The following is a 22,815-nucleotide window of genomic DNA, read 5'->3' as shown; positions in this document are numbered from 1 at the left end:
ACACAGGCTCAGTGGCCATGGCTCACGGGCCCAGCCTCTCCGCGGCATGTGGGATCTTCCCGAACCGGGGCACGAACCCGTGTCCCCTGCATCGGCAGGCGGACTCTCAACCACTGCGCCACCAGGGAAGCCCAAGAAAGTTGTTTTTATGTGTCTTTTAATGTGAGTTTTCTATACAGTAGCCTAATACAATGTCTGGAACACATATACACACACACACACACCCCTTAATTAATAAATGAGTGAATAAAAACGGTGGTTGAGAATGTATAACTCAGGTAACAGTTTAAAAAGCAATTAAAACAGAAAATGGGAGAATTACCTATAAAACAGGAAGCTGATGCTTAATCTGAAGGGTGCTCAGGGCAAGATCTATTTACTTCAAACCATTCATCTATGCAGCTAGAAAAGAAAAAAAACAGAAAAATTGAAACACGTATGTTTAATTATTTATATCATAACAGTCATAATAAAAATGTTTACTTCTTGATATTAATATATCTCTGCGGAAAAAAAATTCAGTATTTTTAATGACCATATTTGGCATATAGAAATAAAAGATAAGAATGTTTATTACATTCTGATTATTCTAAGCAGTTAGGGAAATGAATCTTTGCAAAATTATGCTATAAAGTACTTTAAAGTTTAAACAGAACAACCATTCCCAAAACAGAACCTAAAGAACTACCACTTTACCAATATTCAAAATAAAAGGACAAATCTGGACAGATATTTCTCTCTTCAAACTAGTTGTTCACTTATGCAAATGTCAACCAGTTCATGCCACAGATCAAGCTTTTAAGCTTTAATTCTTGACAATACTGCATTATATTTTAAAAGACCATATTTATGTGACGTATTGAAAACTTAATTTAATTTTATCCCTTCCTTCCTGCAATACATATACAAATAAATATAGCATCATCCATTTGTATTTATAAACTATTGATTTTATAGGAAGTTAAATATTAGGGTCTGCACTGTCCAGTGCAGTAAGCCACAAGCCACACGTGGCTATTTAAATTTAAATTAATTAAAATTAAATAAAAGAAAAATGCACTTCCTCAGTCACACTAGCCACATTTCAAGTGCTCAACAGCCACATGGCTAGTGGCTACTCTACTAGATAGCACAGATATATAACATTTCCATCACTGCAGAAAGTTCTAATGATAAACTCAAGGCCTTAAGAAGGTTAACTAACTTGCTCAACAGCTAGGAAGTTACCCAAGCAGAGTTTAAACTGTTCAACATTCTCACTGTTGACACATTGCAAATTTGCATATGCCACAAAGCTAGAAGGCTTGGCTAATACGTTGAAGGGTAAAATTAATATTTATCCAACCTCATATCCTGACAGTTGGTTTAATAGGTAAAAATGATGGATATATTTAAAAGGAAAGAAGGTAAAAGATCTCAACCATATGACATTCTTTCAATATCTAAAACAATTTCTGTTGTCATTAAGAATTTTGCTGTTTAAATAAACATGCCCAATTTGGCTTATGACACTTTTTTTATTCAGCCTGCTCTCTATTCGACTCACTTGGCTCTAGACATCCTCTGGTCTACCAGAATACCTCTTACAACAAAGTACTGAGAAATGAACAAAATACTCCAGATGTGTTAACAATTCCCAATACATCTGAATAGTACACCTCTGTGATCTAAAATGGGTACTTCTTATTTTACAATCATATGATTTCGGCTCATCTAGACAAAGAAACCATTTAAAATCCCAGGTCCTTCTTACATAAATTGCTATCAACCCACGTTATTTAAAATATTATATTCCTCTCTCCAAAATCCAGCAGAAAATCACTCTCCTGATTTTGGTGCTTTACTTCCTTAGGCATTTTCTTACTCTAAAACTATATATATGAGTATTCCAAAACAACGTACTGTTTCCATGTTTTAAATTTTATTTGAATACTACTATAAGGTATGCTTTTTTCTAGTGGCTTTTTTCCAGTCAATTTGAGGTTCACAATTGTTAATAAATAAGGCTCTAGCTTTTACATTTTCACTGTGTATAGTGTTCCATTGTATAAGCACACTGCAATTTATGTATCCATTCTCTTACCAATGGACACTTTCAGTGATGCTATGAACATTCTTATACATCTTTTAGCCAGCACTACTCAAAGGGTGGTACACACAGTGCTAATCCTTGAGCTATTTGTTACCAGTCCTCTGAACACACTGTTTTGACTTTTTTTTTTTTTTTTTTTTTTTAAGCACTGCACAGCTTTCTCAATGAAGACAGCACTGTATTGATTTATTTTCTGGTAAAAGCTCCTTGATCTCACCCTGTACCTGCACACTAAGTAGTAGTAGCAGCACTGTCCTGGAGCACAAGATCAAAAATCCCTCCAGAGCACATACCCAGGAGTGGAATTACTGAGTTGTAGGATATGTAGAGCAGACACATTTGTATGCTTACTGGACACTTGCGGCTCCTTTTTATGAACTGGCTGTCAACAACTTTTGACAATTTTTCTATTTTGATTTGTCTTTTCCTTATAGACTTGTAAGAAGTTATTATCCAGATATTTCAGCTGTAACATAATATACACATTTTTGATGAACCTTGCTTTCTTCAAAACTATTCACTAAAAATAACAGGGTTTATGAGAGAAAAAAAACAGGTTAAAGGCAGACCACTCAAATAATACAACCCTGTAACCGGAACAAAGCTGTGTTCCTTCCAAACAAATAAAATACCTCTGTAAATATAGGATTTTTTTTAAAAGGGTGAGGTTAGCTTGATATAAAGAGGATTAAGGAAGGACTGATACTGTTTGAGTTACGGAGACAAAAGCCAAAGGACAAAATTTGAGAACTGTGAAGTAAACAGGCACTTACAAAAAAAATCCCAGAGCCTAACTGAATTGGGTGTGAGACTACTTGGTGAATGGGCATCCTTAAAAGTTAACTGTATTCTTCCATGGCTTGCTTCCATATTTGCTTTTATTTGATGGAGCAAAGCATTAATGTGCTGAAAAATATTATATATGAACCAGTATGATGTGATTATCTTGTCGCTCTTCTATACCATTTACCAACTACAATGAGCTAACTGCATTACAGAAAGTTGCTGAAGGAGAGTACTCTTTCACATAGCAAAACTCTGTTGTTATGAAAACACTCTGAGGTCTAGTTTTTAACTTTTCCACAGTATCATGATGCAAAAAAAGTTTTAAATTTTAACGTAGTCAAATTCATCAACTTTTCTTCTAACTTTTTATGGGGAGGTTATCTTAGTCCCCCAAATAATTCCTTACCATGAGGTTAAGAACATCTCTCTATATTCTTTCCAACACTTTAGATTTTAGTTTCCACGGGCAGTTAATTTGGAATTCTTATTTCAAATGTAAAATAGGATTCAATTATTTTTTCATATCAATAACAGTATTTTTTCATATCAATAACATATCAATCGATCCCAGTGCCATTCACTGAATAGTTCATTCTAATGAACTAATTGGGAAACCAATTTTTCCATTTATTCATGTTAAACAAACCTTATGTAGCACCTATTATGTGCCAGAACTTTCTAAAAATAACTCATTTAAAACTTCAGAAGAGGGACTTCCCTGGTGGTCCAGTGGTAAAGAATTTGCCTTTCAATGCAGGGGACACAGGTTCCATCCCTGGTCAGGGAATTAAGATCCCACATGCTGCAGGGCAACTAAGCCTGCGCACCGCAACTACTGAGCCCACATGCCCCACTACAGAGCCTGCGTGCGGCAAACTACAGAACCTACGTGCTCTGGAGCCCGCATGCCACAACCAGAGAGAGAAAAACTGCACACCACAACTAGAGAGAAGACTGCACGCCACAACAAAGAACCCGTGCCCCGCAACGAAAGATCCCACATGCCACAACTAAGGCCCGACGCAGCCAAAAATAAATAAATAAATAATAATAATAATTAAAAAACCTCAGAACAACTCTATGAAGTTGGTACTATTGCCTCATTTTACACATTAAGGCAGAGAAAAATTAAGTAACTTGACCAAGATGACACAGTGAATTAACAGAGGGGTTGGAATTCAAACCTTAGGAATCCTGACTCCCAACAGTCCATGCTCTTAACCTCCATGTTATGCTGTCTCTCCATATATGCATGAGTGTTTATGGACTATTCTTTCCCACTTACCCGCCTATATCCTTTCCACACTGTCTTAATTAATAGTTCTATAGTGAATTTGTACAGGACAAGCTCCCTGCCCCTAGCATCACTTTCTTCTTTATGAGTGTCTCGACTATTCTTGGCCCTTTGTTCTTTTATCCGTATATATTTAAGAATCAACTTGTCAAGTTACATGAAAAAACTAGTTGAGATTTGACTGGAATAGCATTAACTACATAGATTTGGGGTGAAGTGACATCTCTATGACATTGAGTTTTCCTAGCCACAAAAAGGTACCTGTATTTATTTGAACTTTCTATAATATCTTTCAATAAAGTTTTAAAGTCTTGAATATCTTAAGATTTATTCTCAACATACTTTATTCCTGCTGTAGTTCCTGTTGCTGTTAATGTTTTTATTCTAAAAAAAAGTTATATATATTTTTTGTACTGGGATATGAATGCAGCTGGTTTTCATATGTTGAGCTCATACCTGGCAACCCAGCTAAATTCTTATTAATTTTATTATCTAATATTTATTCTTTGCTTTTGATTTTAAATTATTAATAATATAGAATTTATTAATATGGTCCTCTTCCTCTGTTAATGTGGTAACTTATATACATAAATTTTCTAATCATATATTTCTCTGCATTCGTAGCATAAATCCAATTTGGTTGAAAGGCATTATTTTCAATCTATATTGACGAATTTGGTTTGCTAGTATGTTTTTGGATTTTGCATTTATATTCATAAATGAGAGTTTCTTTTAATTTTCTTTCTTATCCTGTCCTTGTCTGATTTGGGTTATCAAGTTTATACTATTCTCATAAAATAAGTGGGAGAACCTTCTATCATCTTCTACTTTTGGAGGGAATTTACAACTGTTAACATGGTGTTCTTTGGATATCTAGTAAATTTGCTGTCAAACTGTCGTTGTGGGCCTGTTTTTAGGGTTTTGGTTTGGTTTTTTAAAAAATATTTGTGGTTTTTCAGGGTTAGCCTTAATAACTACTTATGATAGTTATTAGTCTATTCAGGTTCCTATTTCTTTTTGTGTCATTTTGGACAATATTATATTTTTAAGGAAACTGCCTGTTTTGTTTAAATTTTTTACTTGAAAAGTATAAAATTTTTCACAGAATTTTCCAATCATTTTAAATTTCTGCCATATCTAGAGTTATGTGTTCCTTTTCATTCCTATACTGTTTATTTTTTCCTTCTAGAGATAATCTTGCCAGAGGCTAATCTATTTTATTATTCTTCTCAAAGAACCAACTTCTTTGTCAGTCTCTACTCTGTAGTTTTTTCATTCAATTTTTTTCTTCTCTGATCTTTATTGTTTTCATTGTGTTTATTCTGTTACCAATTTTCTAATTTCAGTAAGAACTTGGGATTATTGATTTTCAGTCTTTAAAAAAATATTTTAAATTAATTAATTAATTTATTTATTTTTGGCTGCGTAGGGTCTTTGTTGCTGTGCACGGGCTTTCTCCAGTTGCAGCAAGCATGGGCTACTCTTCGTTGCAGTGCGTGGGCTTACTGTGGTGGCTTCTCTTGTTGCGGAGCATGGGCTCTAGGTGTGCAGGCTCAGTAGTTGTGGCACATGGGCTTAGCTGCTCTGTGGCATGTGGGACCCTCCCGGACCAGGGATCAAACCCGTGTCCCCTGCATTGGCAGGAGGATTCTTAACCACTGCACCACCAGGGGAGTCCCTTTCAGTCTTTCTTTTAACACAAGCCTTTGTTTTCACTATTATTCAGTTCAGATTATTTTCTAAGTTCCCTTATGACTTCTTTGATCCCAGAATATTTATCTTTTCTCACTGACATCAAACTGAGCTCAGAGAACAGCTTTCTGTATGGTACCAACGTTCTGTGGTTTGTTAAGACTTGTCTTATGGTCTAGTACATGATCAATTTCTACAATACTTCATACGTACTTGAAAAAAAAATGTACTCTCTAATAGCTGGGTGCAGATATACACATACACACCATTAGATCAAATCTGTTAACTGTATTGCTCAATTTTTCTAGGTCTTAACTAATTTTGTGTATGTCTGCTTGACTCAGTGAGAAGTGTGTTGAAATTTCCCATTATCATGATGGATTTGTCCATTTTTTCTGACAGTTCTACGAATATTTTGAGACTGTTCTTTGGTACACAAAGAATTGAATTTTATATACTTTTATCATCATAAAATATTAATAATACTTTCTGCAATAAAGTTAATTTTGTCCAATATTAATTTAGCTTTGTCAGTTTTACTTTAGTTAATATTTTCCTGGATATAGTTTACTATCCCTTTACATCCATATTTTTCTATATCCCTTACGTTTAAGTGTGTTGCTCATCAACAGCATATCCCAATCTTTTGATTTGTTTTCAATTGGTTACTTTGATCTATTTGGATTTATTATAATTACTGATTTTGGATTTATTTTTGCCTCTTTGTTTTGGTACTATTTACTATTTTCTCTATGTTTTCCCCAACCCCCATGCCCTGCTTTTAAATAAAATTCCACATTATTTCTTTTATTGCTTTTAAAGTTATAGTTTTCTATTCTTTTTGTAGGTTACCTTAAATCACCTTAAATCAAATTTTTCCTGAAACCAAGAACACTTTATGAGAAACCAGATGGGCTCTGAAGTCAAACAGACATGGCTAGAATCTCAGTTCTTCCATTTATTACCAGCTATGCGACCTTGGAGAGATTGCCTATGGTCCCCCAGCTTAATTCCTCAGCTGTACAATGAGATTATTACAAGGCTTATATACGATAACCTATTCAAGAAGCTATGGACAACACCTGGATCACAGTAAATGCTTAACAAATGGTAGCCTTTGGGATACAAACAGATATGGGCTTAAGTTTTAGTACTAGCAGGTAAAAGAAGGCCATTTTTTTTAACATCTTTATTGGAGTATAATTGCTTCACAATGGTGTGTCAGCTTCTGCTGTATAACAAAGCGAACCAGCCATATGTGTGTATATATCTATCTATCTATCTCTCTCTCTCTCTCTCTCTATATATATATATATATATCCCCATATCTCCTCCCTCTTGTGTCTCCCTCCCACCCCTCTAGGTGGACACAAAGCACCAAGCTGATCTCCCTGTGCTATGCGGCTGCTTCCCACTAGCTATCTATTTTACATTTGGTAGTGTATATATGCCCATGCCACCCCCTCACTTCGTCCCAGCTTACCCTTCCCCCTCCCTGTGTCCTCAAGTCCATTCTCTACACCTGCGTCTTTATTCCTGTCCTTCCCCTAGGTTCTTCAGAACCTTTTTTTTTTTTAAGATTCCACATATTTGTGTTATTTAGCATACGGTATTTTACTCTTTCTGACTTACTTCACTCTGTATGACAGTCTCTAGGTCCATCCACCTCACTACAAATAACTCAGTTTCGTTTCTTTTTATGGCTGAGTAATATTCCATTGTATATATGTGCCATATCTTCTTTATCCATTCATCTGTCAATGGACACTTAGGTTGCTTCCATGTCCTGGTATTGTAAATAGTGCTGCAATGAACATTGTGGTACATGACTCTTATTCAGTTATGGTTTTCTCAGGGTATATGCCCAGTAGTGGGATTGCTGGGTCGTATGGTAGTTCTATTTTTAGTTTTTTAAGGAACCTCCATACTGTTCTCCATAGTGGCTCTATCAATTTACATTCCCACCAACAGTAAGGCTATTGTTTTTTAAGAAATGGGGAAAGGGAGTTTCAATGAGGAAGAAATCTTTTCAGCCCTAACTACAAAAGTGTGAAACTTGAGAAAGGTCTTTTAGTCTAACATCAATTTGGTTAACATAAAAATAAACTTACCCTTTATGATATATGCATAGACAAGGCAGTCGTGCTATAGTATCTCCCTGCTGCAATTCTTCAAGGCATATTGCACATTCCCCAGCATCTTTACTCAGCACATCCTCTGAGAAAAAAGAAAATAAGTTTAGGACAATAAAACTGAAAGAATTATGTGAATGCTAATTTATTAAGAGTGGTGACTGGCATATTTTGTCAGAAATACATAAAACTCAGCACCTATATTTGATATTTGAAATGCTATTCACAAATCAGTGAATAATGTTTACCTTTACTTATGGACAGTGTCTCTCATTTCCATTTAGATTTCACTGAGGCATTGCAGTTAGTAATTAAGAACAGTATGGAATCCTCCAACTTGCAAATGACTTTGCTATAAAACTTTATCAGTAAGTCAGTTATTTGGAATTTGGAATTTATTGTCCTTATCCTACTAATCAATATTAATCTGGTGCCCAAGCTAGTTCAAAAAAGTGTATAGAGTATAACATGGCAGAAAAGACATGAAAATACTATTGTAATTTTTAAAATTCTAAAATAACAAAACTGCATAAGTTAAAGAAATCATCTTGAATACAGGACTTTAAAAAAAATCTGCTTAATTCAAGAAAATACAAAGGCAAATCAAAGCTTTTATGTAGAGTCTGAAAGGGATATTTGGAAACGAGGATTTCAGGCAGTAGGCTCAACAATTCTTAATCCTTTTTTTTTCTTTTTAACATTAAATTTCCCAATTTTAATAACTGTACTATATTTAGGTCTTAATCCTTTCCCATGACAATGCCAAGTCTACTCCAGGCAGCAATTAGACTAACTTGCAGGGTATTTGAATCACTTTGTTTAAAATATTCCTATGGTGAAACCCTTTATAAAGCAAAAATTCCTTTCGAGGAAAAAAAAAAGTTCTCTCAATTTATGTTTTATACTGAAAATTTAATTTAAATTACCTTTTATTAACGTTAAATTTTAATTTTAAAAGGATCTTGCCTAAAATAGAGTATATTAGCCGGACATACTTTGTGACTCTTTTTAAATGAGGAATAACTAAAACATGCCATTAAAACTGTTGAAGAGTACACACTTAGTAAGTTTAGAGAACAAAAAGCAAAAGCAGGAACATGCAGTATAAATTTATATCACAAATAGATAAATTACTGCTTTTGGAAATAAAACCAAACAAGCTAAAGGGGAAAGGCTGCATTAATCTCTACCTAAGTGCTTAAACACAGAGCAAGGTAGGAAAGTTTCCTAAAATTAAGTACTTATCTGCTAGTCCCATACCTCTTATAAACACCAACAAATTTAATTGTGCACATATCTGTAATAGTTCCTTTTAGAAAAATCTATTCTATAAGTAGTTCCCCCTTTAGTTATTCATTTTGAGATAGCACATTAAGATGAAATACAGACTCTATTTGGTCTACAGAAAGTAAGGTACCAGCAGATGATTTACCCATAAGGCTAGAGGGGGTAAGAGGGCAACTTCCACAGAAAAAGGAAAGGCCTTAGCAAGAAGGCTTATGCTTTCAGGATCTAGGGAATATGGTTGAAGTAATTTTAGCTAACTATTGGGTAGCTCACAAGCTAATATATCACATCAAATACTTAACCAGAAGATTTTTGGGCAAGTGGAACTGGGTAAATGGAAAATGATGCCTATTGACACTCCCCTCAAGAGTCCTCTCCCCATTTTTCTTTTCTTGACCCTGGAGGTCCCAACCACAACCCCGACCCCACCTGCAACCCCAAGTCTTTCCTCCTTCTCTTGATCTCCATTTTCCTCTTAGTGTTCTTGATAGCTTTCCACAGACAGGGAACCAGTTTAATGTAAAGCACCTAACTAGTGTTAAAGTTAATTGGTATATTGGAACCCACAAAATGGAAGTCATCTCAGTGGCTCTGACCACGTCCCAAACCTATACCTAAGTCAGCCTGCACTACAGAAAATACCTCACTCTCAAGGAAACCCAACACCAATCACAATCCTCCAACTCAGCTTTAGCTAGCCTACTTTGCCCTAGAAAACAGAACCTGCTAGCCTTATAAGGAAACCCCCAGCCTCCTAGCCAATCGTGTCCTGTTTTCACAGTGCCTCTTCTAAGGCCCCATAAAACCCACTCTTGCCCAAAATCCCCTGGGGAGGTGCTTATTAGGCACTGTAGTCCCCCATCTATGGACTGTTTTTCCCATGAATAAAGGACGTCAAACTTGTTACCAAATTTTTTAGTTTTATTATTTAACACTAGGATGATAGCAATGAAGAAAAGAGGAAAAGATCTGAAGGAAACACTAAAAGATCATAGTACAGGTATAATTCCGAATAATATGGAATTTTTGTGGTACGTTCTCACCACTTAGATTTTTTTCACCACAAAGATATACCACATCATAATGTAAATCTAAGTCCCACAACTAACTTCAAAAAATTAACCATCACTTTTTATCAAGGCTAAGACATCAATAATCATAAGATGCACCATGAGTTTTATATTTCACCAAGAAAAAAATGCTTCCGTTAAACTATGACACAAATCAATTTAATACATGTCTCATTTTTCAGAGCTGTTAAAATTTATAAAAAGAAGTGTGTCTTAGAATTGATGGACTAGGGTATCAAATTTTCTACCTTTTGGAATACAGTAACAATGCATCTAGATTTAAGTATAAAGGAACCAAAAAATCTCTATTAACATAAATTAGATAGACCAGCTTTTAAAAAATAAAAAGTATTGCCACAGTTTTGCCATATAAATCTATGTAACAGATTCTCAACACAAAATAAAAAGAGGTAGAAATCCACGAAGTAAAAGCTTCTGAATTCATTGTTCACAGAAATGTAAGTGTCTTACAATGCTTTTATGCTGACCTATAACTACCAACTCTCATTTCTTTATTACAATAGGTTTTAAAAATCTTTGAGTTGGGAAAATTTTAATATCTTAAAAGGCCTTGGTTATCCTGTTTATAAGAAAATTTATTTATAGTACAACAAAGACAAATCCAATCTGCATATAATTAACAGAATAATATATATTTTAAGAATATAGGGCTTCCCTGGTGGCGCAGTGGTTGAAAGTCCGCCTGCCGATGCACGGGACACGGGTTCATGTCCCGGTCTGGGAAGATCCCACATGCCGCGGAGCAGTTGGGCCCGTGAGCCATGGCTGCTGAGCCTGCGCGTCTGGAGCCTGCACTCCGCAATGGGAGAGGCCACAACAGTGAGGCCCGCGTACGGCAAAAAAAAATAAAATAAAATAAAAAATAATAAAAATAATGATATGCTTTGCAGGTACTAATTACAAAAAATCTTTTTAGTTTAATCTAGAATGATATATTATTGTCAGTCATTTTAATCAGAAGGTCCTAAAGCCCAAGTAATAAAAAATATGCAGAACTGTATTTTCTATGTTAAGATATATATATACACACACATACACATATATGTGTGTATGTGTGTATATATATACACACATATACATATATAAGAACATTCCAAACACATTAATTTCAGTGCAGAAGCAGCCCAATATCCAATGTAAACAGTTTGTAATGAAATGATCTCTGCTCAGAAAATTAAAAGTTAACATTAACATATTATAGCCACTGCTCAACTGCATTTTGATAAGCAACTCTGAATTAAAAGACAGTTCGTTCTCCACAGTTACTGCCCCAAGTAGCAAATGCTTAATTTTCAAATTTGAAAGTCTTATTTCCAATAGAACCTGCCTTTGTATGTTTTTTTTTTTTTTTTTCTTTTTGCGGTATGCGGGCCTCTCACTGTTGTGGCCTCTCCCGCCGCGGAGCACAGGCTCCGGACGCGCAGGCCCAGAGGCCATGGCTCACGGGCCCAGCCGCTCCGCGGCATATGGGATCCTCCCAGACCAGGGCACGAACCCGTATCCCCTGCATCGGCAGGCGGACTCTCAACCACTGCGCCACCAGGGAGGCCCTGTCTTTGTATGTTTGAAGGTAGTTTTTATTTTTGAAAAGTTACTATGCAACGTGATTAACTTTTGACTGGCGGTTTTCTAGAGTATGCCCCTCTCCTACCCCATTGTGACATTGTACTTTCTTTCAAAGGGAAATTTTCAGCTTAGTAATGAGACACATGCAGAGTTAAATAGGGCCTAGAAATACCACTAAATCCAGGACATTGAAGCATCTTTAAGATAGCTAGGAAAAGGTTATTAGAAGTCTTCAGATAATCAATTGAAAACATTCATGAAGAAACCATCTCAGGCAATAAGGAGTCAATGTTTTAGGACTAGAATACCTTAAGGGTAGACTACTAACTAGCCAAAATTAATATGAGAAAAGCAGAGAAGGGAACACAAATAGATTGAACTACCACGGTTGGCTAGTATGGAATTCCCGCTCTCCACAAGCACTGATTAGTGGAGAGATACTCAAGACTGTGAACAGGAAACTAAACTTGTGTTGCTTTTTCAAAAGTGTTGTTGATGTCCCACCTAACAGCTGGAATCAGTGTATTCCTTATCAGTCTAATTCTTTGATTTATTCACATGGTCTATGCATTGATTTAGAGGTACTGATACAGGAAAAGAAGAATTTAACCTAGAATAGAACAATGATTTTATCAAGAAGTAGGCACCAGAATCACTTGGGTATGTATTCTGCTCAACAGAGAAACAAAACAAAACAAAAAAAACATATACCTGGGCCCCATCCCTAGAGATTCTGAAATATACACCTGCTTCAGAAAACAACTGCTATCAAGGAAAGAGCATGCTGAAGTAGAAAGAGCATAAGATTTAAAGCTGCAAACAATATATGAATTTCCATTCTATTAGTTAGGTACATAACCTCCAAAATGTTGGTCACCCATGAGTTTCCTTTTACTCTTCTTTAATACTAGCATTAATAAAGGTATTCAAAATATTATAGAGATGAAATTTTAAAGACTCTTGTGTAAAAATTCATGTTATAAAAACACTGTATACAAAATATCAGTTTTTATCATTATTATCAGAAAAACCTTTATGGACTTCTTGAAAAACAAAGTTGGTCATTTTTCTCTTTCCTCTTCTCCCCATTCTGGTTATTCTAGTTGTTGCAATTTTATAAAATGTCATAAATAATCCCATGGCCAACAGAAACTTCTATAGGATACTCTCGACCCAGCCATTTCTAGAGACCTATTATAATTGCCAGACTGGTAACAGCTCCATACAAACGATACTACCTAATTAACTTTTAAACGTTTTGGCTTCATTCTATATTTAAAAGTATTATAAATGTCCACTTTGTTACATGCTTTTAGACGTACTTAAGTCTTTTATTAATCCTATGAGGTAACTAAGGTTACCTCCATTTTACAGATAAAGAAACTGAGGCTCAAATAAATTAAGTAACTTACCAGAAGTTACTAAACTAGTAAGTTCTAGGGTCAGAATTCAAATTTAGGGTAAGTCTTTGGCCTTTCTACAACTTCATGAATTTTGCTACAAAACAATTTCACTTTAGGAGTATACAGAAGCAAACTGTTTTTAGGCAACGTTAGGTTTGAAATATTAAAGGTGAGGATGGTTATCTATTTAGAGGAAGTATGTTAAAACTGGTCATATGCTTTATCTTCTGGAGTTATTAATCTGCTATAAAAACTGTTATCAGAAATGAGCTCACACTTTACCACTTACTTCCTTCTATGGAAAAGGAAAACAGCCCTGTCCAATAGAACTTTCTATGATGACAGAAATAATCTTTTATCTGTGTTGTCCAAAACAGTAGCTACTAGCCACATATGGCCTGAAAATGGCACTTGAAATGTGTGCAACTGAGAAACTGAATTGTAAATTTAATTTTTGTAAAATGTGAAATCTATATATTTCAATACAGTAGATAAGGAACATACATTTATAAACTAAAAACGTCTGTAAAATGTTATTTTACTTATAGCCTCAAGCTCTTAATTTGCATCACCCAAAGAAATTACTTAAAATTCAAGCAGCCAAATATGCAAAATTAAAATATTTAGCAAGTACAAGCACATATCCATATAGTTATTGCAGATCAAGACAATATGAAAAAAAGCAGACAGCCAAAATCCTTCAGGGTGGTGGGGGAGAAAAACAATAAATAAGACCAAATTTGTTAGAGGCAGCCAACAAAACTCCATGCAAAAAATTCATAATCATCACAACCTTATTTTCAGATCAAGCATCCAAAGGTGTATGATCTTTTCAGCAAAATACAATGCCAAGCACTATTATGGATCAGGCATTTTACCTGAAGACTTATTTTTTGTTCCTGAACCCTCAATGATAGCAGTAGAAAACAAAAGCAGCTGAAATGTGAAATAATCCCTAGAAAAATCAAGAATTAAAAAAATTCACAACATTAGTAAGAAGCAATTACTCAAAGAATGAAAAACTGCGGCTCACAAGGTTTATTAATAAAAACTTTCAGATATAAAGTTATATCTAATGGACTTAAGAGAAGTCAACATTAATATTCTAGATTATAGATCCTTGAGATGTTACTGCACTCAAGTATCATTAAGGGGAGTGAGAAATGATATTTAACAAAGGGAAACATTTTCACTGTAAGATTAATATATCAAATAAAAACATGGGGATAACCTTTACTAAACTGTCTAAAACTCAAAGTTCATGGTCAGTGTCAAATTTTACCCTGTTTGGAAATTTCTTATTCTGGTTCCATGAGAAATTGTGGACTTCCTCTGCCTCGATGCTACTGACATTTACTGCATCAATGCTTTCTTTAGGTTAAATATAATTGAGAATTGGCTAAACACATAGCCACTTTTCATTTGCATTGTTAGAAACTTACTTTAAAATTAAGACTATTAGGCTTCCCTGGTGGTGCAGTGGTTGAGAGTCCGCCTGCCGATGCAGGGGACACGGGTTTGTGCCCCGGTCCGGGAAGATCCCACATGCTGCGGTGCGGCTGGGCCCGTGAGCCGTGGCCACTGAGCCTGCGCGTCCGGAGCCTGTGCTCCGCAATGGGAGAGGCCACAACAGTGAGAGGCCCGCATAATGAAAAAATTAAAAAAAAATTTAAAAATTAAGACTATTCTTCAAGAGGAGACAGAAGTTGTGACTCTTGTGATGACTTTTAAGGAAAGATGTGTACTCTTGGGAATATTTTGGAAATTGACATTTGGCACCTTCTCCAAGAAAATGTAAGTAAAATAAAATGGAACCCAAAGTATATACTCCAAAAGGTAAAATATACAAAAACAACACTAACTAAAAAGTTATAGATTTAGCTTTCTTGGACCTTTTTGTTTCTAACTCGCCTAAAAAAAATAGCTCAGGATTAAGTATTTTATAAAACCAGATACCGGGACTTCCCTGGTGGCTCCGTGGTTAAGAATCCGCCTGCCAATGCAGGGAACATGGTTCGATCCCTGGTCCAGGAAGATCCCACATGTCACGGAGCAACTAAGCTCATGCGCCACAACTACTGAGCCTGCGTTCTAGAGCTGGCGAGCTACATTACTGAGCCCATGCGCCACAACTACTGGCCTGCACGCTTAGAGCCGTGCTCCGCAAGAGAAGCCACTGCAATGAGAAGCCCATGCGCAGCAACGAAGATCCAATGCAGCCAAAAATTAATTTTAAAAAAAGGTACTAATAAGCTGCAAGAGGTTATACAAGTCATCTAAGAAATTTTTAAATTACCAAATTACTCCCCAATCTTCATACCAAATTAAGATGACTTTCCTTTACTCCCTTCCTGTTACAAATCGCTGATTTGCTAAACCCTGAACAAGTGTTTACCTAAATGAATTGTCCACATTAAAAAGTTAAAAAAAAAAAAAACCCAAAAACCAAACAAAAGAATACCCCAAAACACACACGTACAGAAAAGAAAAGAAAAAAGAAACTCCTGAATATATACAAAAATAGAATAAAATATACTTTGAACTAAAAAGTTTCAGGTCCATTTTTGTTTTGAATCAATTTAGACAGAAAAACATCAGTCCTAAAAAAAACCAAAAAAGCTGATTTTCAAACTTAATTTATGATTGTATACTTTTAGAATTAGATTAATGTATTAAATTATAATGTAGGCTTTAATGGCAATAACAAAAGAGTCAAACAATCTGGGTAATATAATGTAGCAAATTTTAAAAAAGTGTTACTTATAGACAGTTCTAGGTTCAAATTCCAACTCTGCAACGGGTTTAGGAATATAATGGGGTAACAATACCTACTTCATAGGGCAGTGGTAAGAATTAAATAATATCCGTTAAATACCTACCACTGTACCTGGCAAGGAGCAGGTATGTTCTGAATACTAGCTATGTGATTACTGGCAAGAAAAGACACTTCCTGAGTTTGTTTTCCCCAATCTAAAGAAATGATGAAACCTGCTAGACTTGTCTCTTAAAAGTGTTATGAAGATCTAATGAGATAACGCAAATGGAATGCAGTCTTACGGAAAAGAACAGGCCTGAACTTTGGACAATGCACAAAATTCTGAGTCTCATTTTCTTCAAATAAATTGCAAGTCATAATACCTGCATCTCACAGTCTTTCATATTGATGATTAAAAATAAAAGAGCTAATTAATATAAAAATGCTTAAGGCTCTAAATGTTAGCTAAATTAAACAAAATTCTACTATCATATTGAAACTGAAAAATGTCAATACAATGGTATTGTATTATAGCATACAACAAAACATATTATGTCAGAACTATTATCAGATTTATGAACTACGATTCTATCTATCATTCTGTTAGAATGAATCTGAGAAGGCGTATTACAATGTGTATGTATACGTACTGAGGCTAAAGCATGATGGTCTTTCCCTGCTGCTTCCCCCTGAGGCTACAAGGTAATTAGCAGGCTGACTGGTAGATAATGTACAGGGTCAAAACTCAAAATGCCTAAAGGGGGATAAGCCAGAAAACGTTCAAAAAGTAGCTCATCTTTTAAACTACTTCATAAGAAAAAAGAACATCACAGTTGTGACAATAAATGCCAACTGAATTTGGCCTTAGTTTTAGGGGTTAACAGGTAATTGTGAAAAACTGGTGCCCACAGTCCTATCAAAAGGGGCAGTTGCTACTACAGTAGAATGCCATGTGGGAATAAAGAGCCAGTGTGGCTAGGTATATTTAAAGCAGCTGCAAATTTAGGTTTTTAGATGAAATATCTTCATTTTCAAAATACTGACTCAAAAACATTTTTGATACTGTGTAAGCAAACAAAAAAGTCTGTGAGCCTGATGTAGCCAATACTTTGCAACCTCTGTATTCAAGAAACAGTGAATTCCATGAGGGCAGGGAACCTTGTAGGTTCTGCTTACTCAGGCAGGTAGCATAGTGTTTTGTACACAGTAACTGCTTGATAAATATTTTTTGAATAGCTAATGAAGCAAAAGATCTCTGAAGACTAAAGAAAGCACCAAGCAACAAATGAACCAATGGCAGAGAAAATGCCCCAAAGCCAGGGGGTTGGTGTTTCAGTGACTTGGGCACTTCACTTGCAGTCTGGGGACTCAGCTGAGCTCAGACCTATTTTTTTTTTAAGTGTACTAACTTCTTTATCCAGTGGTTCATATCAGCCCATCAACCAGAAAGCACTGAATATATGCAGAGTTTGCCAATAAATAATTATAGGTTGATTAGCATGTATGGGTAAAGAATTAAAAGCACTACGTATGCACAGGAGAGAGATTTTAAATGTCCACTCCTAAGATAATAAAGCAAAGTGTGAAACTCAAATGTACCTGAAGGAAAAAGCAGGAAGGTGAGAACCAGTAGCTCTGACAACAGCCATGTAACATTAACAACTCAGAGTTCTTTCTTGATCCCTCTTCACCCTGCTACTAAATGACTAAATACTGTGACTAAACTACTAAAATAACTGTAACTAATTGCTGGATCCTGGAGAATCTAAATCTAGATTCATCTGAAACTTCAGATAATGAAACCTCATGAAAAATCAAGAGAGAGCAAGTATAAAATGGGTTTATAAAAAAATTGTTTTGGGCTTCCCTGGTGGCGCAGTGGTTGAGAGTCCGCCTGCCGATGCAGGGGACACGGGTTCGTGCCCCGATCCGGGAAGATCCCACATGCCGCGGAGAGGCTGGGCCCGTGAGCCATGGCCGCTGAGCCTGCGCGTCCGGAGCCTGTGCTCCGCAGCGGGAGAGGCCACAGCAGTGAGAGGCCCGCATACCGCAAAAAAAAAATTGTTTTAAGAGGGGAAACACACTGATTTTGAAACAGGTTTATTTCTTTCTGCTCAAAGTTTACCAATCCTTCAGTTGCCCAGGCAACTTCAGTACCTGAGTGAATCCCACTGGAACAAGGGAAGAAGGCTGCTCTGACAGTGAAAGCACTACTGAAAGAAAGAAGCTACTGAGTTGGCCTGAGGACAGAACTCTCTCTGCACCCAAGAACAGGGAAACTTCTTTCCTCACACTTTTAAACAAAAAGGGCTAGTGTGTGCCAAGCTAATGACCACAAGGCTCACAAGAGAAGAATATCCTACATTCTATCCACTTCTATTTGAGAAAGAAATAATAGTATGATCTACATGTGTGCTAACATTATGGAACAGAGAAAGGTCATAAACTAAGTATACACAACAATGTGAATGAAGGTGAAGCAAGCTGATAAACTGAAATAGACACCTACTATAATATCAGAACAAATGAATGAATGGAAGAAAGGGAAGAAGGAAAGGGATGATGACTTTACAAGTAGAAATTCCTAGAACCAAAACCCATTATTTTTTTAATATTTCAGAAGGGAAAAAGGAAGACCAATGCAGAACACTAAGTTAGTAATCTTGAATAAATATCATGTAACTAAAAAAAAAAAATTAACAAAAACATAAGACACAGAGGATAAACCCAGGAGCTCTAATGTTGAAATTATAGGAATCACAGGAAGAGAAAAAGGAACAAGAAAATAATAATCAAAGAAATACTAGAAGAAAATAATCCCTGAGCTGACTAAACATTTGAGTTGCTAGACTGAAAAGGTTTATAAAGTCTCAAGCAAGATTAATAAAGATGGGAGTAGAGTGAAGAAACACTTAAATAGATGCATCCTGGGAAAAAAAGAGGATTTCCAACCTTCAAAAAAAAATTAACCTGTAAGCTTCCAAATGGAAAGAACAGGTAAATTAAGATGAAAAAACAATGAGACCCAGCAAGACTTCACACCTATAATACTGGGAGTAAGACAGTACACAATTTTACAGACTTAAAGGGAAAAGAAAAAGAAAAAGAAAAAGAAATTAAAATATCCTATATTCAGCAAAAGATAGTAATCATATATGAAGGTGAACAAGAAACACTTGGGAATCCAACAGCTCAGTAAGTATACCATCCATGAAAGGCTTTCTAAGGAAATTATTCATGAAAATGCTTTTAACAAAAAAGAAAATTAAAATAAGAAAAAAACCCTCAATATACAGAAAGAGAAAATTAAAGAGTACAAAAAACAGCAGTGAGCAATGAAATATGTGTAAGTGAAATTTAAATCTAAATAGATAATACTGTGACCGAAACTGTAATATAACTAAGGATTTTTGAAACAAAAGGAACATCCTGCCAGTGCAAAACTTAATATGTAATGTAGGATGTAAAGTCTAAATTATTTCATAATATCCAGGACTTGGAGATAGAGGGGGAGGGGAGTAGGGGACAGGAAAGTGAGCAAGAATAATATATTAGGGGGATGAGCACAAAGAAAACTCCTAATTTTGATAGAATAAAACAGAAGTATATGTTTAAAAATATATATTAAACCAAGGTAATCAACAAAGGAATGAAAGATGTATAGTAAAAGTTCCGAACTAATCTGGAGGAAAGGGAAAGTAACTTGATCAATTCAGAGAAGGCTGGGAAGAACAAAGTAAAACAGACAATAAATACAAAATAAGGGAAAAAACAACACTAAATTTACCAGTTATAATGTAAATGTATGTGTGTTGAACAGTATAATAGGACATCATATAACTACTATCTAGCCTCAACAAATCAACTTATTTATTATGAATTAAAAAAAAAAAAACAGGGAAACATAGAGAAGCAACTGTCCTAGAACACATGCCAAGATATAAGAGCTCAGGAGTGAAGATGAAAAAGAAGAGGGAAAAAAGCCTATTACAAAATGAAGGTGAAACTAGAAGGAGAACAAGAAAGAATAGACATACCAGTTATCACAGTTAGGAACACAAGGGGTCAAAAGTGAGGATAGTAAACTGGAAATGAAAAAAGCTTTAATAATTACAGAAAAAAATGTTACTTAAGGAAGACAAGAAAAGGAGATCCTATTACACACTTACAGTTTTGTAAAAAAACAAAATTACATCACAGAAACAAAAATAGATCTAGATCTATATACTTAAATCCTAGAATTGAATTGAATCCTAGAAAAAACTAATAATGAAAAATCAACACTATTTAAAATATATGCTAGTAGATATTGGTCATAAAAAATAGAGTTCTTTGGGCACCTTGGCAAAAAGACTGTCAATTCTAAAAGGAGGTGAAATCAGGCTGGTCTCAGACATCTCTACAGAAGCATTTTACACTGTAAGACTGGAAGAAAGCTTATAATATCCTCAAGTAAAGGAAGCGCAACCCAAAGATTTTACACCCAAACTGCTATTCAGAAACAAAAACAAAAAACACAGACAACCAATATTAAACATGCAAGCAGTCTAGTGAACTGTTTCCCATGAGCCCTTCTCAAAGGATTTATATGAGGATAAACCTCAGCTAATCAAGAGATGCCTGGAAGAGCTAAAGCAAAAGGATTTGCAGTGAGAACTGAATCTACTTAACTGTAAGATTAAAACAAATGTGGGAATTATGATTAGATAATATATAACTTATACACCTAAAAAAATTAAAACTTCATTATTATCTATAATAATTGGGTGTAAAAAAGTATCATTTGAAGTTGACAAGGCAAATAAGAGAAGTATAAATATATTTAATAGCATAAGAGTAAAGATTAAGATAATGTAATAACTAAAATTGGGACAGAGCGGTACGAAAGGCAGAAAGAGGAAATATATTCAATTTCATCACTGCTCATAGAAAGAAATTAATAGTGTCTAAAAATATAAACTTAAGGATACTATATAGTTATATTTATGAAAATAATCTCTAAAGAAACAACAATAGTTCTTCCTAAGTAAAAGAAGAGGCATATGGAACAGAAAAACTGGCCACTTGGTGAAACGTTTTTTAAAAGCCATAAAAACAGAAAGTATCAATACATAACAACAGAATTAAAACTAGCCATATTAATAAATGTAAATGGACTAAACCAACACAATAAAAAGGAAAGATTAGATTGGATCCTAAATGAAATTAACCCTGCATCGTATACAAGAAGCATATGTGAAACAAAAAGATGAAAGTTGAAAGGAAGAGAAAACATTTATCAGGCAAATACAAACTAGACAAACTAAAAGAAATAAAGAATTACAATCTTAACATTAGACAAGGTTGAATATAATGAGATAGCATTAAAGAAGACAAAGGACCATTTATAGTACTAAAAGGTGCAATGGCACCTAAGTTATAATAGTTAGGAATAACATATTCATTCATAGCATCAGCATTCATAAAGCAAAAAAGTATAGGCAATACAGATAAAAACAGAAAAATTAGCAATAGAAGCCTTTAATTTACCTCAGTCCATGACAAACAAAGTGAGAAAAAAGATGGATATAAAAGACCTTTTAAACTGAACACAAATATGGAACACTTGCCCCAAATGACCACATATTAAACTACACAAAGAAAATCTTAATAAACTAAAATATAGAAATAGTATAGATAACATCCACTGATCACAATATAGTAAAACTAGAAAATAGCAAAACCAGAGGGAAAAAGCCCCTCAGCCCCTAACATCTAGGAATTTAAAAACACTCAACAACTTTTGAGTCAAAGAAGGTATTCCCCCAAAATACAGAATATCTGAATAAATTTTTAAAAAGTAACAATTTTTGCAAATATCCTATATATTAGCAAATACACTCCAGCATTAAAATGAAATACTAGAAGTATTACCAGGAATACAAATGTACATACATCCTGACGAAGCAAGATTTCAAGGGCTACATCCCATAGACATACCATACACATACAAAATACCAGGAACAACTTAAACACCCATCCACAAGAGACTGGTTAATTAACTGTGGTTCATCCACCTATAAAATACAAGGTAACTGAACATCCCTGGTGGGGCGGTGGTTAAGAATCCACCTGCCAATGCAGGGGACACGGGTTCGATCCCTAGTCCAGTAAGACTCCACATGCCACAAAGCAACTAAGCCCGTGCGCCACAACTCCTGAGCCTGTGTGCCACAGTTACTGAGCCCGCGCACCTAGAGCCCATGCTCCACAACGAGAAGCCACCGCAATGAGAAGCACATGCACCACAACGAAGAATAGTCCCTGCTTGCCGCAACAAGAGAAAGCCCACGCGTAGCAAGACTCAACGCAGCCAAAAATTAAACGATAAATTTATTTTAAAAATATATACATATATATAAGGTAATAATAGTAAAGAGAACGATGAAGATCATTTGGAATAATTTCCAGGATATATAAAAAAATCTCAAGGTTCAGAATGTTTACAGCATGATACCATGGTGTAAAGAGTGTGTGGGAACAGAACATATGTATATATTTGTTTGCATATGCATTAAATATCTCTGGAAGGATCACAAGAAATTGACAGTATTGGCCACCTCTGGAAAGGGTGACTGAGGGACTGAGGTGAGGGGAAGACTTCACAGTACATCCTTTGTACCTCTCTGCTTTAGCAAACGTATTACCTATTTAAAAATAAAATTTAAATTAATTAAA

The 22,815-nt window shown here is 35.2% G+C and overlaps 1 protein-coding gene across 2 annotated transcripts in view; it reads right to left on the bottom strand.

Annotated features, from left to right (window-relative positions):
- The window catches only part of ZNRF2 (zinc and ring finger 2), a 98,622-nt gene that overhangs the window by 3,965 nt on the left and 71,842 nt on the right, over positions 1-22,815 (bottom strand). For both annotated transcript variants that reach the window (XM_081243519.1, XM_081243518.1), the window contains exons 3-4: positions 7,976-8,081; positions 323-402 (exon numbers count right to left, since the gene is read on the bottom strand). In XM_081243519.1, the coding sequence (XP_081099645.1) occupies positions 345-402; positions 7,976-8,081 (164 nt within the window). In that variant the 3' untranslated portion in view covers positions 323-344. The remainder of the gene's footprint in view (positions 1-322; positions 403-7,975; positions 8,082-22,815) is intronic.

The sequence above is a fragment of the Mesoplodon bidens genome (assembly GCF_964165515.1).
Source record: "Mesoplodon bidens genome assembly, chromosome: 9".
Taxonomy (NCBI): domain Eukaryota; kingdom Metazoa; phylum Chordata; class Mammalia; order Artiodactyla; family Ziphiidae; genus Mesoplodon; species Mesoplodon bidens.
The sequence above is the reverse complement of the archived record's forward strand: the minus strand, read 5'-3'. Positions and strand labels throughout refer to the sequence as shown.